Source organism: Colossoma macropomum, unplaced genomic scaffold, assembly GCF_904425465.1.
Source record: "Colossoma macropomum unplaced genomic scaffold, Colossoma_macropomum, whole genome shotgun sequence".
Taxonomy (NCBI): domain Eukaryota; kingdom Metazoa; phylum Chordata; class Actinopteri; order Characiformes; family Serrasalmidae; genus Colossoma; species Colossoma macropomum.
Window position 1 is genome coordinate 22967895 of NW_023494793.1, and position 18230 is coordinate 22986124.

Here is an 18230-nt window from a genome sequence, read left to right on the forward strand (position 1 = left end):
GGAACAACACATAACCTACGTTGGTGGCTTAGAGGAATAATACTCAGTTTAACAAACTTTATAAACTGCCCATGCGGACATCTGATATATTGCCATATATACACAGATATATTTATATATATATGTATATATATATATATATATACATATATATATATATATATATATATATATATATATACACATACATATGTATATATATATATACATACATATGTGTGTGTGTGTGTGTGTGTGTGTGTGTGAATGAAACCAGCATATAGGAACATTGTTTTTTAATCATACATTCAATGACTATATGTCATATATTTGAAGTCCATTTATTGCTATATATATGATTTCCAAATGGGTGGATTTCACTGATTTAGTTCATGTTTCCCCTTGAACGTTGTTTGGGTTACCAGTCAATCTAAAAACATAGTCTGACTGTGGAGGAACAGACGCGCAAAGCAAAATGTCCTGATCATGAAATTGACATTCGTATTAAAACCTGGTCATAACGGAGCAAGACCGCTATGTCTCCCTCTGGCGGTTCAGAGAGAACCGTTAAAATGACCAAAAAAAAATTTTGGCGTCTATTACAATATCTAATATTTTCCGAATGTGAACGTTCAGCTAATGTCTTACGAAATTTGTCATGTTTGTACTCTAAAATCTTATGTAATTATGTTAATTTCTCCTGTAAAGCTCCAAGTTCTAAAGAAAACTGCTTTCTGTTAACACAAAAACAGTCCAAATCCACACTCAAGAAAAGCTATTATTACTTCAGTGAAATAATGACTTGAGTAAAAATAACCTACAAACTATTTAGAGGGGGATCCACCAATTTTTTTTTTATGTTCTGCGTAACTCAATTGTTGACATGTAAAGTCAGAATGTTTTCTTTTGAAATGGTTCGTCAAAGAGACACTGACCAACTCAGATATCTGTACAGTGGTAGTAATAGGAACCAGGGGTCACAATGTCTTCAAATTAATTATAGCCAATGTATTTGCTATCCAAAAATGACACTGAATCTACACAAGTCATTATATGTAATGTTGGTTATTGTGAAATAGTGGTAAATCTGAAAAAAAAGTTTTTGTCATATAACGCTCTATATGTACATCTCTGTAAATGTATTAAAAAATACTTTTAGGCCAAAATTATTTCTCAAAACTATCATAAAACAACGGTTCAGGCATCAGGCAGCACATTCATAAGCATGTTATGTAATTTCCTGCAGTTTCACACATCTGGCTCCTTTTGCTATCATTGTGAAAAATTCTGGCTTGTGACTTCATATCAAACCACACTGAATGACTTACATCTTACCTTAATGATTTAATTATGTAGTGGCATTTAAAAAAAAAAAAATCAGTGGAATTCCCTTTAAGTACTTAATGCAGTGGAACCAACATCCAGCCTCAACCAACATAAGAATTTAAGTCTGTTGGGCACTAACCTCCTCTTTTTGGTGTCCTTTCAATGTGTAATCAAACAATAAACCTTAACGGTCAAAAGTGTGACCAACTGCAAAGTGGTACAGATGCCATCACCAACATTACAATGAAATTAAACCTAAAAAGGAACTTTAACAGTTCTTTTCCTCACACATTACCATTCAAAAATACTCAGTAATTACTTAAGTATGAATTAACTTAAGAATTCATTAAAATTGTACCTACTGTATTTGCCACAAAGGCTAGGCTAGCACCGGACAGGGGTTGAGTAGTTTCAACCAGACTCAAGTAAACATGTTGTTACATCTGTTTATACCAACTTAAGTAAAAGTAAAACAAGCTACAAAAAAAAAAAAAACTTGAGGTGGCATAAAAACAGCAAAATTCTTATTATATCCAGGCAACAGAGCAGAATTAAACACAGCAAATGAATTTCTCAATCCGAATGGCTAAAAGGAAAGTCAGCTGATTAATTTCTTCATAAATATATGAGTAAAAGTAATATAATTTGAAAATATTTAAGATTTATGATGATATTTGTATGAGGGTACATGTAATTATACAACCTTATGTCCTAATTATACTAAACTATAGCACCCACTTCTGGCAACCAGGCATACAATACTTAGGATGTTAGGTTTTTAAAGCCTTAAAAAAAGAACAATTTACGTCACCAATTTATTTCTTAGCTTATTTTTCAACATGTGAACATGTGCCTTGTAGTATCAGAGGGCATTTTGAACTAGATGTAACATATTCTGTCCAACAAAAGAAACTGAGTTTTTAACCACAATGTAGACTAAAGTAAACTATCATGCTTCAAATAAAAAATAATAATGCAATACAGAATGCTTACCTGTACAGAATTTCAAGTAAAAGTATGTTGGCCACTTGTGTAAAATTATAATAAAAGCCACAAATGACTAAAGTCATTACATTTCAACACTCACATCTCCACACATAAGCACAGACAAACACAAAGGGTTTGAGGCACTATGTACTTGCATATCATACAGCATCCTCTTAGGACCAGTATAACTTACAACATCAAGCATACTTCAACACAAGCGCACTCCATTCACTGTTCTTTGAGCTGATAACATGTCCCATTATTGCCCATCTTCAGTTTGCTGTGACATGTTCCCCACTCCCTCCCCAGTCTCAATGCCAGCCCCTGAGCCTGCACTGTTAGCGTTTTGCAGGAACTTCCTCAAGTCCTTCAGTGCAGGCCTGAACATTTGGATGAGTGCTAGCAGGGCTGCCTGTGTGCCCTCTAGGGCTTGGGCTTGTCTCTCTTGGGCGCAGGCCTGAGCCTCCTGTGAACGGCGGATCATCTGGAGCAGGTCGTTCTGGTTCTCCAGGTGCTGGGCGATCTCACGGACGTGCAGGTTGGTGACGCGCTGCTCCTGCAGCAGCTTGGCTGAGTTGAGGGCGATACGGCTCTTCAGCTCCTGGGGCTTCACTGAGCTTTCTGCCTGCGCAGCCAACATCTCCACAGGAGCTTCTGTGGTGACTGTGACGGGGGTCTCTGTGGTGCAGTATTCCACCATGCCCTCCTCAAGCGTGTGGAACGTGGTCTCAGCTGCTGTACTCCACACAAAATCAACCACATTAACCATTTAAGTGGAACAGTTCAATGAGAATTCCACAGATTTTTCAAAATTCCTAAATAATCAAATTGTTCAGATGTAAACAGTCAAAAAAGTAATTCAGAGTGTATATGTAGACATTGCGATCCCTGGTTCCCATCACCACCACTGTAAAGAAATCTAAATTGTTAATCTCCTCTACAATAGACTTTTTCACATTGAACCACTCTGAATGATTTTGTTTACATCTCAACCACTGAATTATGGAGAAATTTTGAAAAATTGGTGGCATTGCCCTTTAATCTATATTAGGTTTCAGAAATCTAGTCAAGTTTGTCAGCTAACTTACAGCTATGATTTGTTGTGTCCAGAAAACAGTGCATAAAAAGGTTTACCTTCAAGTGTTTTTATTTCACAAGCTGCACCAGGTGCTGGTTGAATACCTGTTTGGAACAAATAAAAAAGCATTGGACTACTGCAGCTACTGCATGATCTTTATTTCTGCCAGTAAGGTATGTTGCACCCTTACTGGATCAGTAAAATGACATTTTTTGTAGTTTTTGTAGGTTTACAAGCAGCCTTATTTGTTCAAGTGTCCATTTAATCAGGCAAATTTTCTTTGCTGTTTTTTTTTTTTTAATAAAGAGTTTGATTTAATATGAAAACATTGACTTCTCAACTCATGCAGCCTATTTTATGGAAATTAAGCTGCAAACAGCCCATTTTAAATTCGCTGTCTGCGTGATTTATATATACAGTCATACAGTCAAACTACATGTTCTGTTGATTTTCTGAGAACACACTTCTGCACATTTTAATGTTTACTACTGTTTATTTGCTGAATTTAACATCCTGAAAAAAAAATCATAAAATGTGGCCTGTGCAAAAGATACATATTTTTTTTATATATTTTTGGTTTGCTGTTTGCCAACATGAATAAATAGAAACGGTGCATGAAAATTGCAGAAATCAGGAAAAACAGAGTTGACAGCGTGACTTTTTTTTTTCATAAACCCACACAAACAACACAGGTGGACATCTGACGGGAAAAATACACTAAAAATAGGATATTGCCCCTTTAAGAATGCACGTTTTATTAGTAGTTTTTTTTATGTTTTGGTGGTAAATAAAGACCACATCGCGCTACGGTAACACTGGCACAAGGCTAGTTAAGCTGAAGGCTGGAGCTCAATGCGTTTTTTTCCGCACTGGGCTAAATCGCGCTACGGTAACGCCATTGACTTACTTTGCGTTAGTGTAACCGTGGTAGCCGAGCTAATAGGCACAGGCACCGTAATCTCTGCGGTAGCCTCTCCAGCCTCCCCAGCAGGCAGGCTGATGATGGTGGCTTCTCCCAGCAGATTACAGATCCGCTGCTGCATGGCAGTGAGAATGACTGGGACTGTGGTGCAGTCGCCGGTGCCTTCCATCGCTGCCCGAGCCTGGGCCACTTTCCGGCGGACCTCCGTCTTTAAATCGGACCATTTCTTTTTCACCTCCGCCAGTTCGCGCTGGCAGTTGGTGACCGCGTTAACGCGCTTCAGTATCTCCATCCAGGCGTTATTTTTAGTGATGTGAGTAACGCCAGCGTTGAAGTGGTTAACCAAAATGTGCTTTTGCTTTTCCATCTCCTCCACGATTATTTCAACCTCTCTTTCCGAAAAATTCATTTTTCTCTTCTTTGCCTGCGATGCCATAATGTTTTAAATAAGACTTGGGAAAAGTAAAAAAGTGCGTAGAATACGTAAAAATAGTAAGTTTTTCTTGATTGAACTGCGCAACGTAATGGCTTCTTGAATCGACTTCTTCTTCCAACAACAACGCTTGCGTCCGTAATGGCTGAAACCCCGCCCACTTTTGTAAGCTGGATTCTTATTCGCTGTAACGTTTGGCAAACGTGACCATCTTCTCTCTTATTGGCTGAACCAGCAGTCACTCTAAACAGACTTTGGCGGTTAAAGGGTCTGGGGAAAGCACTTGCTACTCTCTTATTGCGCCACAAGAGGGCGCACCATAATAATAAACAAACTATCTAGCTCTGATGCAGCGTGCATGAGGTCTCACACATGGACGCTATTGTTTTATTTTTTTTTAACATTCATGCCTAAATATTAAAATGTAATGTTTTGTTTGTTTGGTGGAACATAATTTTTAGTGCAGATTTAACGCTTTATAGTTCTGTATGTTTTCAGTTGGTTCTGACATGAACTGATATGAAACTGATATTGGCAGAAAATAGAATGTTTTTGGTCAATTCTGGCTTTCCTATGTGAGTGTTGGTTGACTACCAGGTAGATGTTAGGCATATCCTGGACAGCTTTATTCTGTTTTGCCTTGTGTATACATTTGTGGGACAATTCTGGCATGAATATTGTGGACCATCAATGTAGTTGGGCCAGATTGGGACCAGATTTGGGCCATATCCTTTAGTTCTACTCACTTTACAGTGTGTGGGCCAGATCTGGGCCAAGGACCCAGCAGTATGCTGGGCCAGAACATACCAAGGATGTGGCCCACAAGTGAGCCAGGCAAATTTTGTCAACTGGGTACTTATGAAATAAAAAATACAGTTAGGTCGCTTTTAACATACAGTGACTATTTTATTCGTTTCAGATGTAAAGACAAGTGCGTTGAAATTCAGGTACCTTAAATTTAACTGTCAGTGAAAAACTATTAGTATTTGACAATAAAGTGGATGAGATTTTTGCTTGGCAACTATTATGGGGATAATTTGGCAAAAATCTAATTTACACAGTTTTTCACTTACCCTCAGATGTAGTAGAGAAGTCAAGACATTTCGGATGTCCAAATTTTGCTTTTTTAATTTAGTGCTGGAGGTACAAAGCTAACATTGCTAAGAAACACTAGAAGTCAATGGTCACCCAAATCTTTTTTAAAACATAACCCCCCCCCCCTTTAATACATTAAATACATGGTTTCGTCAGTGAAACCATATACAGGTCTTTATCAAGGCAGCACGGACTTGCCAGTGTGATTTTAAATGCAGTTTGATTTTCTGTGAGCTATAAAAATGAACAAAACTTCACTGTATAGTTGAACGCTGCAGGCAGACATTCTAAACAACAGGTGTTGTGTCAAATTCTGACTCATCTTGACATCACACAGGCATATGAATATAGGTAACATTCTCAATTTCTTTTGTTTCTATTTATAAATAACTGTTAATCCTAAATTTCCAAGATGAAGATACATGTTTGTAAAAACAAACAACAGAAATAACAAACATAATCTGTCCATATATGTCTATATACTTGCATGCCAGATTCAGCACAACAACTGTGGTCTGAAATGGCTGCCTGCTGCATTCAGCAATATTGTGAAGTTTTGCTCATTTCTGTAGCTCACAGTAAGTGACACTATTTGCTAAACCACATGAACAAGTCTGCGTGACCTCAGTGAAGACCTGGGTGGGGTTTGAACACGTTAAGAGAACTTTTTAGTACTTGGAAAATATTTGAAATCAATCAAAACTATTGACTGCTAGTGTTAGCAACCTTAGCCTTGTAGCTCCAGTGCTAAACTAAAGAAGCAAACTTTGGACACCAGACATGTCCAGCACATCAACTACATCTGGGTAAGTGGAAGATCTTACATGAGCTTCTCTCTGTACATTTGGGCAAGAAACCTTCTAACAAGAGAGATCAAAGCAGCCAAAAAGAGCTACTCCAGCAAACTGAGTAGTATGCTGTCAGCCAAAGACCCAACGACTGTGTGGAAAAGCCCGCAAAACAGGGGGTTGTTGGATGGCTAATGAGTTAAATATTTACTACTGCAGGTTTGAATAGCCCAGCATTGCACACTCCTCCAGCACCAATTCACACCTCATATAAATCACAGCACAAACATCAGCACCCCTTCCCCCAAGTTTGACAGCTATTCAGCTCAGCCTGCACTGAAGAGCTGTGAAGAGGATGTCCGCCAACTTTTCTAGAGGTCACTGAGGCACTAGGTCCACAGTGCCTTGGTGTTTAACCATCTGCTTTGACCAACCTGCACTGGTCTTCATGCAGATCCTCAGCAGATCATTGGAGCTGTGTGAAATGCCTGCATGCTTCAAACACTCTATGATAATACCCATCCCCCAAAAAGCTACTGAACAAGTCTGAATGACTGCAGACCCATCACCCTGACTTCTGTAGTCATGGCCAGTGTTGGCACACATGAAGCATATCACGACCCTTGCTGTTGGACCCTTGGCAGATTGTATATTGGAACAATAGGTCAGTGCATAGGGTCAGTTTCATTCAATGAAACTCTAAAACTAACCCTAGTTAACATTAGCGAATAATTGTTCATTTTGACATTCTCTCTAATCGTAATTACAACTAAAACAGTTGTATACTCTGTGTTCTACATAAAGGCTCTATATGTGTTTTGAGTAACATTACTCTAAATTTAAATCTAATCATGAACACAACTCCTAGCACTTAAGTTCACATGTCTTAAGGTTTAGACTGGGCAGTTAGGTTTCATAAAATTCTTCAGAGCTGAACTTTTATAGATGAAATGCTGTGAATATCACACTTTTTTCAATCCAGAGACTATATCTTGCTCCGAAAGGCTTGCTGCTTGCAAAAAGTTTCCCATTGGACTGATAAAAACATTTGCATGGAAGTGCAAACTCATGGACAAGCTGAGCCATCATGAATGTAATTGACAAATTTGTGATAGCTGTAGCCATCTTAGTGTACAATAAATATCACACAGTCAGTATACCACTGAAGCTGAGACTACAATCTCACAGCCAATGGCCTGAATTTATCTAGCGTCTCAAAGTAAGAAGACTGATCTAAGACTCTATGTAATCTTATTAATCCTATGGAAAATGCATTACCTGATTCCAGATCAGCTAGTCACATGTTCTGTGAACTTGTCAAAAGCTCAAAGACTGGATGTCACAAACAGTATAACACCAAAGGCAAATCGTACAGTGTTCTTGCATGTCTCCTTAAGGAAGTCACTGCTAAAATTATGTGTACCCTGTGATAGCCCTCCCACATGCATGTGATAAGCAGGAATAGCAACCACGTAATATTTAAGTGAGTAACCTCAATACACCAGGATCTGTTGGAGGCACAGGAACTGAGCACTGCAGAGGACTGTACTGTTTTAGAAAACAAATCTACCAAAGCTTCCACATGCCTGAGCGAAATCATTTAAAACCACTTCTGACTGTGACTACTGCTCCCTAGGGGGAGCCAGTGACTCAACAGTGAGTCCTCTCCATTATTGTTCAGGTCCGATGAGGGCTTCAGACAAAGTGATGAGGTGCTTAACTCAGCAGGTGGTGTGTAATGTGAAAGGATTGTGATCACTATGTTCAGTAAATGTGAGAATGTGAAGCACATTAACTAACGTGAAAGGAGAATCTCTCAGATCATTGAGGGATGTGTTGAGGCCATCATGGAACATTCCTGTGCACCCCAGGTGGGCTGCAATTTCATAGCTTCTGATCAGGTTCTGCATTCAGTGCTCAGGCTGCTTAGGTTAGAGCAATGTTTCCACCAGTTTAATGGTGCCCAGAAAGAACTGAGGATAAGTTGGACGTAGTATCTGCTGAATGCAAGAGCTATGTGGAGAAGTGTGAGGCAGAGGAAGCTAACTTCTGCAGGACTGTTTCAGAAGAAAGCCGTAAAAAGAATCTGTTGCATCTGTTAATAGAAAGTCATGGGGAAGTGGTTTTTCATAGTGACACAGTAGTCATGAAACAGTTACTACCTGATTGTATTATGACAATTGAGGACCTTATTTGGTTCTTATTTCTGTTTATAAATTGGGTATTGAAAACTGCTAATAGTCAATAATAAATTAAAGGTTAGGGTTACTAAAACCAAGAGCTTTGCCCTTTGTAATTGATTTCATCATAAACAGTGTTTGCCAGAACACTTTGAAAAAGTAGTGATGGCTGAATACTGGAGATTGTCCTAAATGTATTCAGTAATGTATTCAGATTTCATTTAGAATACATTTAGAATATGTATTGATAAAACACATGAGCAAAATTGCAATTGCTGTACTTATTTAATTCACACCGTTCTTCACTGTTACTGTTGGCAATTTTCTTCATGTAATTCTTCTAACATTAGAAATGAACTTATTTAAATGAAATTCTCAACATTATTTTGGCTTTCGTTACCTGCTTCAGTCCACTGCTGCTCCCAGAATCCCACTGCCGTCTAAGTGAACAATTCACCATATCCCAAAATGAAACGCAAATTTGACTTTAAAGTGAGTAGTTATGCGATTTTTATTTAATGACATGTATTTAACTTGCCACAAAACACATGCACGTGTACAATACTAAGGCTAAGTTTATCACTTGTGAACATGTCCACCACTGAGGAGACTACTCAGTTCAATCATCCCAAAAGAGAGCTTAGTAAAACTGAGATTAATAACTGGTCATCATATTGATCTATCAATCTACTCAGACTTTAGTAGGAATTTTTGGGCCATCTCTCTGTTATGCTAATTCCAGCATACAGGTCACTGCTAACCAGAGGCAAGCCATCTGTGAAGCAGATAAGGACCTGGCCAGAGGGAGCAGTTTCAGTACTTCGAGACTGTTTTAAATGCACTGACTGGAATGTGTTCCGAGAGGCTGCCACTGTCAAACAGCACATCAGTCTGGGGGAGTATACTGAGTCTGTGACAGGATTCATATTCAAGTGTGTGGAAGACGTGACCGTAATCAAGAATATCACCATGCATGCCAACCAGAAACCCTGGCTCACCAGAGAGGCACATGCTGAGCACGTAATGCTGCCTTCAAGTCTGGGAACAAAGACGCTCTTTGATCTGCTAGAGTCAACTTGAACCAGAGCATGAGAACAGCAAAGCGTGCTCATGGTCAGAAAATCCAGAGTCACTTTACTGACTCAATAGACCCCAGGCGATTGTGGCAAGGTATCCAGTCCATCACAGACTACAGGTCCCCCTGACCACCCAAACCCTGCGATGACAACACTGACCTCCACATTTGAGGAAAAGAACATTACCACAGTAACGAAAGCCTCTCTCAGTCTGGACGATGAAGTACTCTGTCTCAACCCAGCTGAGCCCTCTGTAGTTCACCCTGATGACTTATGACTGTTGTGCCAAGTACAACTTAAACCACATTATTTCGCAGTTCGCAGACGATCACCTCCCTTGTCAAGATGGCACAGCAGCGTCTTTACTTCCTATGATGGATGAGAAGAGCAAACAGCAGTCTCCCAGTCTGGTACAGTCTGAGCACATATATTCAGAACACATATCTTCCTCCACAGATCATCAGACTACTCAACCCCCTTTAACAATACACAACATGCTGGCCTATCAGGACTGCTGAACTCCTGAACATACACACAGACTGTCTGAACACATTTGTTGGAACTTATATCTCCTATTTTCTGTGCAATATTTTCAATGTTCTCATCACTTGAGCATTTTATCACTATTCACCTGAGGTGTGGCCTCGAGTCATATGACTTGGACTCAAGTCACAAATTTGATGACTTGAGACTTGACTTGACAAAATCAAAAAAGGAGGGCCATGTAGCCCTAACACTTCACCCCTACCCCTCTTTCTCAACAAAAATCAGGACACCCTAACCCTAGACGTGAATGCGCAAAACAGAGGGCTAGGGGCTAAGTGGTAGGGGCAAGGGGTGAAATGGGATTGGGCCTTAGACTTGAGCATCATTACTCAGGAAGACTTGAGACCCAAAGTGGAAGAAACATAGAGAGTCTGACTGCAGACGGGACTCTACACAATCAATTGCTTTTCATGTGAATGGATTCGTTTTCTGTTGTAAATCTGATATACAGCAATGTTGTAAGATGTCTCTCATGGTGCTTATGCTCTTTTTATTTTATTTTGGAAGACCAGTGAAGCTCTTAGAGCACTTAGAGATCTAGTTCACCAGCCAAAAACACGCAAAGCATTAATAGTATCAGTAAACTCTCGCTCAGCACTTAACCTTTTACTTGAGAAACTCACCACTTGGGACTTGAATCGAGACTTGACTGTCTTGACTCGGGACTTGAGTGTCAAGACTTGAGACTTACTTGTTACTTGCAACTTAGTTACTTAAGGAGGAGGTCATTTTTTTCTTAATTTGTCACATTTAAATAAGATAAATAAGACAAAGACAACAAGAGTAAGCACAAAATGCAGCTTTTAAATGATCATTCCATTTATTGAAGATAAAGATTTATTCTAAACCTATATCACCCATGTGAAAAGTAATTGCCCAAGACTTGACTGTCTTGACTCGGGACTTGAGTGTCAAGACTTGAGACTTACTTGTCACTTGCAACTTAGTTACTTGTTCCCACCTCTGCTATTTACAAGTTTCAGTATGACAATAAAGTTCACTTTGACTTTGAAACTTCAGTGTGCGTGCAGTAGCTGTTTTTGAATTCTTTTTTAGAGTCTGTCTTTACATACCATGCACTGAATTTAAAATATTCAATAAATAAGAATTGATGGTCTTTTAAAGATGGTAAATATAATTTTTTACAGATACTTAATTTCTATATTCTGAATACATATTCTCAATATTTGTATTCCACTATATCCCAAACCTGATTACAGATAATTAATCAACAATTGTGCTAGATTTATGTTTTCATTAGTTCTAACCACAACAGTAATCCTAATTCAGCCATAAATATTATCACCTCTACCTTGTATGTGTATAATAGAAATAATTATTCAAGATGGCCTAATTGCAGTGCTAGTGTTTTTTATAAACCTAACCCGACCCTAACACTAAAATCAGTGAGCTCTGATTTCACTTTAAAACCTGTTGGTTAAGGTTCTGCTGTAGTGCATCTTAAAGGGGAATTCCACAGATTTTTCCACTCATTTCTGTGTATAGTTCAACTGTTGAGATGTAAACAAAGTCAGAATGGTTTGATGTTAGTGTATTCTAGGGAAACCTACTGACTCATTTTTGCCTTACAGTGGTGGTGATAGGAACAAGGAGTCGTGATGTCTACAACACAAATATAGCCATTTTATTTACTGTCCAGAATGACTAGTGAACCTACATGTCTTTTTAGTTTTTATGTTGTTGCAATCAAAATATATATATATATATAATATATATATATATATATATATTCATTTTTCAACATCATTTAAGCTCAGCAGCTGCACTTTGCACTGATGAATGGACCAACTTTGCCTGAAATAAAATATCTTTATATTAACTTACATAAAAAGTAAAGAGCATTTTTGCCCTCCCTTGTAAATTTGCTATTTTGGAAATTGTTTTTCTTTGGACAACGACAATACATTTTCTTTGGGTACTATTTTACCTTATAACACCTCTCCATCTTGAATAGAATATATCATAAAACAACTTCTCAGACACTGAACACTGTTTATATAAACCCTGTTTATATATATATATATGAACCCTGTTCTCAGACCAGCGCAACACACGCTAACACACCACCACCACGTCAGTGTTAGTGCAGTGCTGAGAATGATCCACCACCCAAATAGTACCTGCTCTATGAGGGTCCATGGGGGTCCTGACCACTGAAGAACAGGGTAAAAGGGGGATAACAAAGTATGCAGAGAAACAGATGAACTACAGTCTGTAATTGTAGAACTACAAAGTGCACCTATATAGTAAGTGGAGCTGATAAAATGGACAATGAGCATAGAAACAAGGAGGTGGTCATAATGTTATGCCTGATCAGTGTATATACATTTTTTTTCTTCATTTGTCACATTTAAATAAGATAAATAAGACAAAGACAACAAGAGTAAGCACAAAATGCAGCTTTTAAATGATCATTCCATTTATTGAAGATAAAGATTTATTCTAAACCTATATCACCCATGTGAAAAGTAATCCCCTAAACCTAATAACTAGTTGTGCCACCCTTGGCAGTAACAACTGCAATCAAATATTTGCGATAACTTTTACATAGTCTTTTACATCACTGTGGAGGAATTTTCTCTTCTTTGCAAAATTGTTGTAATTTGGCTACATCGGCTGCATCTCAATAGAATTCAAGTTAGGACTTTGACCCAGCTACTCCAAAACCTGAATTTTGTTTCTTTTGAGCAGTTCAGATGAGGACTTGCTTATGTGCTTCACATCATTGTCCTGCTGCATAACTCAACTGCCCTTGAGGTTTAGGTTATGAACCAACGGGTGGACATTCTTCTTCGAGATTTCCTGATAGAGAGCAGACATCATGGTTCCATCAATTATGACAAGTTGTCCAGGATGTCATTTTTGCCCAGTGTCTTTCTTATTTTGGAATTGTGTACATTGACCTTAACTGAGGCAAGTTAGGCCTGCAGTTCTTTAGATGTTCATCTGGATTCATTTGTGCCTGTCAATGTGCTCTTGGTGAAAATTTGGTGGGCCGACCACTCCTGGGAAGGTTCACTACTGCTACAAGTTTTCTTCATTTGAGAATAATGGCTCTCACTGTGTTTCACTGGAGACCCAGAGCCTAGGCAATGGCTTTGTAACCCTTTACAGACTGGTAGAGTTCAAAGACGCATCTATATTTGAACCTTTTTAGAGCGTGGCATCATTTGAGACCTTCTAGTCAACAGCATTTTGTGTTCACTTGGGTTATCTTTGTCTAATATTAAAAGTAGTTGGGTGATCTGAAACATTCAAGGGGCAAATACTTTTTACAGCACTATATATATATATATATATATATATGTATGTGTGTGTGTGTGTGTGTGTGTGTGTATAGTATTGACCTAGCTCTTTGTTTTGTAGAGTAAATCTCAAACACAGGTATTCACGTGTGCTTGCGACTAACCGCATCAGATTCTCAGTTGGTACACAGCCTGTGTTCCTGGACAAATGTCACTTTAAACTGTAAACTATAAAACAACCTTTATACCCTAATGCCTCCATGCTGCTGCCACACACAAGAGCACCTGTTATTCTGTGCCAGCGTTGTGAAGTGTCACATGCTTGGATAAAGAGCGTGGACTGCCCTTTGCTGGCAGATTGAGATGAATCCATAAGTATGTAGGTTTTGAGCCTCCAGTCTATTTATATCACTGGGCTTTCACTGCTATCCAGAGAGATGGCAGGACTACCTGTTACAAACTTTTTATTGATGCAGAGGCCTGGTATTGCAATAGAACACTATTTGGCAAGCCCTTGTCATGCAGTAATGAAGACCACATTGAAAGCACATCACGCTAATTCATGTATGATAGAACAGAATGATGATATAACATGTACAAACTTTTGTTGTACAACCATTTGTTCTGTACTCGTGCCAGAATAGTTTTGTGTTGATATTTGTATAAAATGATTTGCATACTATGTAATAACTTTGAGATTTTTAAAGTTTTAGTATTTTTTCCCCCAATCCATGCCATCCAACCCCACACTGTGTAAACAATTTAAGGTGAATTGGCCAAAAGATTATGAGAAAAAAGTATGATTCCAAATTGGAAAAAATACCTTACGATACTGTTCATTTTTTAATTTTCCAGCCAAAATGGCCAGTAAGTATGTGTTTTTCATTTTTCATTGTCAGGAAAGAAAGCAGAGAACACATTTTTTTCATAATATCCCAATAATCCCAAACATATTCAGTGATGTTGAGTTCTGGACTCTGGGGTGGTTAGTCTGTTGTTCTGAGAACAGCAGCAGTTTGATTGTTTGATTTTCAAATATTCTACTTTGTCTATTACCTTTTCTCAGTAACATCTTCTTAACAGCTACACATCCTTTCAGACTCATAGTGAGTTGTCTTTACACAGTGGAAGGATCAACAGAAATACCGGTGGGTTCTTTCAGATTTGAAGCAAGAGTGGAGCTTGTTTTTTTTCTCAAAGATGAAAGCTTTACATTTTGTTTGTCTGATGGTGACAGTCTTTTTAGGTGTACCAGGTCCTGCATGGTTGTTGGGAGTCCCAATTTCTCTATAAGTTTTAAACTCTTGTTTTTTCACTTACTTACTTTGACTTTCCCCTTCCTCATGCAAGTGGATTGTCTTATATATAATCCTTCCAGATATATCTACAGAAAGATTAATAGTTTGCTTAAAGGCTGTTTTCACTGAAAGTTAAATAAAGAGATACATGGTGTTGTTAGGACAGTGATAATGTGCTAACTCTGCTCTTCTATGGTTAAATGTAAATGTATGGCATAATTAATTAAAGCTCATGCAATATTTTTGTTTTGCTTAATGTGAGCATTAATCCAACTAATGATGTCACCAATCAATGCCACTTAGCACTTATAAGACAGAATTGTTCCCTTATGAGGAGAACAGTGTTGCCAAAGGGCGGTAAAATGGACGTAAACTAGTTTCTAGTGTTCTATTAATGAAGTCATTGTTGCTGACAGCACTTTACTAGCAATACACTGTAAAACAGGAGAGAGAGGAGATAGCGTACATCCTGTTTTTCACTGCCAAATGAACCCCAGTAAGGGTTATCAGAGCACTTGCTCTCAGACGTAATTCACAATAGATCAAAACAAGCCCCCTAAGTTAGTGATGCAGGTGATCCTGGAACATGACCTTTTGACAAGAGTGCTGTGAGATATGCACGTAGCTTGCATACAGTGGATCAATATGTTTCAAATGAGAGACTGAACATGAGAAGAACATGTTCTAAATGCACGGTTTATGTCTTGGAGCTAAAGATGTTCCTTCCTTGCTGTCCTGTTATAAGATGAATGATTAATGAGGGGAGCAATGACTGCATTCAGGAGTGACAGTCCTGGACAACGTGTGAAAAGATAAGAGTTTAAATTAGGGGTGTCCCAATTAATCCTTAAAAAAAACATATAACACAATTAAAATTTACCACCTTAATGAATTAAAAATGGTTAGTCGGCAATTGGCATGAAGATAACACATATTTTTAATTCTCCTACTGTTCTATCTAATAGTGATAAACATCCTAAAGGACACTGAACAATAACATAGTGTTCCAACATAGGATTTTAATATGTTTTTTAGAATATACTCTTTTTTGAAGGTTTTCTAGTTTTATCTTTTTCCATTAACATCTTTTTGCAGGCCCCTTAGTGACTATTCCACTGAGAGAATGTAAATTGACTCTGATTTTATATTTATGCGGTCCATGTATCTTTGTTATCAGATTAACTAGGATATCATTAGCTGTCCGTGTGCGAAATGTTATAACTGTGTGTTGACCTGCTAGCGAGCAATGAGGCTTAAAAGAGGAGTGAGAACCCCCTGCTGTGAAAACAGTACCCTCTTCTCCACAAAGATGACTGTCCAGAGATAAAAACAGACAGCACAACCACAGCTTTCATCATATCAAAACATTTGTATACAACTGGCACAGTAAAAAAGTATTTAAAGACAATATCTACAGTTTTATAAATGCTGACTTGCTCGCTCACCATTCCATCAGCGTTATTGAAGAAAAAAGTTCATGTGGCAAAAACTGAAGGACCTCCAAAACAGACAGAAACTGTGTTTTATGGTGAAAAAGGGTTAGTATTGTGGAATTTTGGAATCTTTTAGTTTTTTTTTTGTATTTTAGTTTTTAATTGTATGTATTCATTAAAAAAAAACAAGAAGCTCTGATGACTCAATAATTTTTTCAAAATAATCAATAATTACTATAGTAATCCATAGTGACAGCCCCTGTTTAAATAACACCAGCGCATATTTACTCACTACATTTCATTGCATTTGGCAAATACGGTCATTACAGTAGAAAAGATATTCCTAATGCAAAAAAGTAAAGGTCTGTGGAATGTTCTGTTCACCACATTATTCAAGAACATGATAAACTGGCTTCTAATTTAACTGGGGTGAATGAGAAGGCACTCATCATCCAGAGATGAGGTACAGCCAGAAGTCATATTTAGGAGTCCTTTTTGATGGTATAAATAGCCAGTTAAGAATCTTCTGAAGCAGGTTGGGTTGTCATTTGTTCAGGTGCTGTAACACATGGCCCACAACCGAATGACGCTGCTCCAGGATGACACTGCTTGATGTAATAAGAGCAACCAAACGACTTTCCAAACCTCCTGCTAGAGCTCATTACAGTCATGTGGCCGGTTATCCTAAGTGTGATATTTGGCTATACTTAGTTTCAGGAGATCTCGGGGCTCAAATGTCAGTCATCTGCTTTTGCAAGCTTGCGCTTGTATCATTGCAATAGTTTGCAGAGAGTGAGTCGTGTAGAATTTTGTTGCTATTTCCAAAGATAAATCAAGCAGGATAAAAAGATAAGATGGTGTTGTTGCAATCATGGACTGGAATTTGCTGCTCTGATGTTTAGAAAGTAACAAGGTCCAGAACTGAATCTTTGTCCTCTCAATTGCAATACCAGTATATGTGACAAATAACAGATCAACTGAAACAATTACTAATCCACTCAGTATAGACTGGGATAATTCACTTTAAACGGCCCGCATCCTGCATTTTCCATGTATTTTATTTTGTTTGACCACTTGTCTGGTTTTATGTACCAATAACAGTAATAATTCATTTTTACATGATCAGTTTCCAACCTCTTTTTATCCATTAGAAATAAACAGGCTGTATTTGCTACTGTACCTTTAAGATATATGTATATATCTTATGATATATGTAAATGAACTCTGCTCTGATTGGCTGCCCTGTATTGTGCTTCAGTCAAAGAACAATCCGGGCTGAAACATTCTTTATAACTTCAGTGCTGGGGCAGAGCTAAACTTCTGTAGATAGTTGAATACATTACAAAAAACAATGAATTTAAAACAGCCTGTTTTTGCAGCCTAGTTTCCATATATGGACTGCATCAACTGAGAAGGAAATGGTGTCTTTTTAATAGTGCTTACAAACTCTTTTAATAAAAAAAAAGGAAAATTTGTTTTTTCCATGATATAGGCCCTTTAAGTTTTAAACATGATTTCAAAAGAAATGGTATTCACATTAATTACCAGAAGTTCAACTATTTAGAATGTGCTTTAAATCTTTGAGAGCCAGTTTTGACATGAGCACCTATTCTCCTTTACCCTCTTTTATAATTATACCTCTATAACTGACTGGTTTGCATTAAGATGAAGTATTACAAAGCCACCAACAATAATTTCAGAAATATTTACATTTTTTCATCCTATTTATTTAAAAAAATGAGTACTTCATTAATTTGTGCATACCAATAATCTGTACAGTTTGCTACTGTCTTATTTTCAGAGCTAAAACTGTAATTATGTAT

The 18230-nt window shown here is 37.8% G+C and overlaps 1 protein-coding gene across 1 annotated transcript; it reads right to left on the reverse strand.

The window, feature by feature from the left end:
- Positions 1–1113: 1113 nt before the first annotated feature.
- On the reverse strand, positions 1114–4846 carry naif1 (nuclear apoptosis inducing factor 1). Its single transcript, XM_036578031.1, has 3 exons — positions 4278–4846; positions 3427–3474; positions 1114–3027 (listed from the first exon to the last, which is right to left on the reverse strand). Exons 1-3 carry the CDS (start codon positions 4726–4728, stop codon positions 2552–2554), a joined length of 975 nt encoding a protein of 324 aa, XP_036433924.1. The 5' UTR covers positions 4729–4846; the 3' UTR covers positions 1114–2551.
- Between the last annotated feature and the right edge of the window lie 13384 nt (positions 4847–18230).

Bases quoted from the DNA above. Each gene is read 5' to 3' on its own strand.
- naif1 (XM_036578031.1), bottom strand. From the start codon at position 4,728: ATGGCATCGCAGGCAAAGAAGAGAAAAATGAATTTTTCGGAAAGAGAG. The intron at 3,475-4,277 runs GTAAGTCAATGG...TGTTCCAAACAG, and splicing joins CACGGTTACACTAACGCAAA to GTATTCAACCAGCACCTGGT. The intron at 3,028-3,426 runs GTAAACCTTTTT...TGTGGAGTACAG, and splicing joins TGAAATAAAAACACTTGAAG to CAGCTGAGACCACGTTCCAC.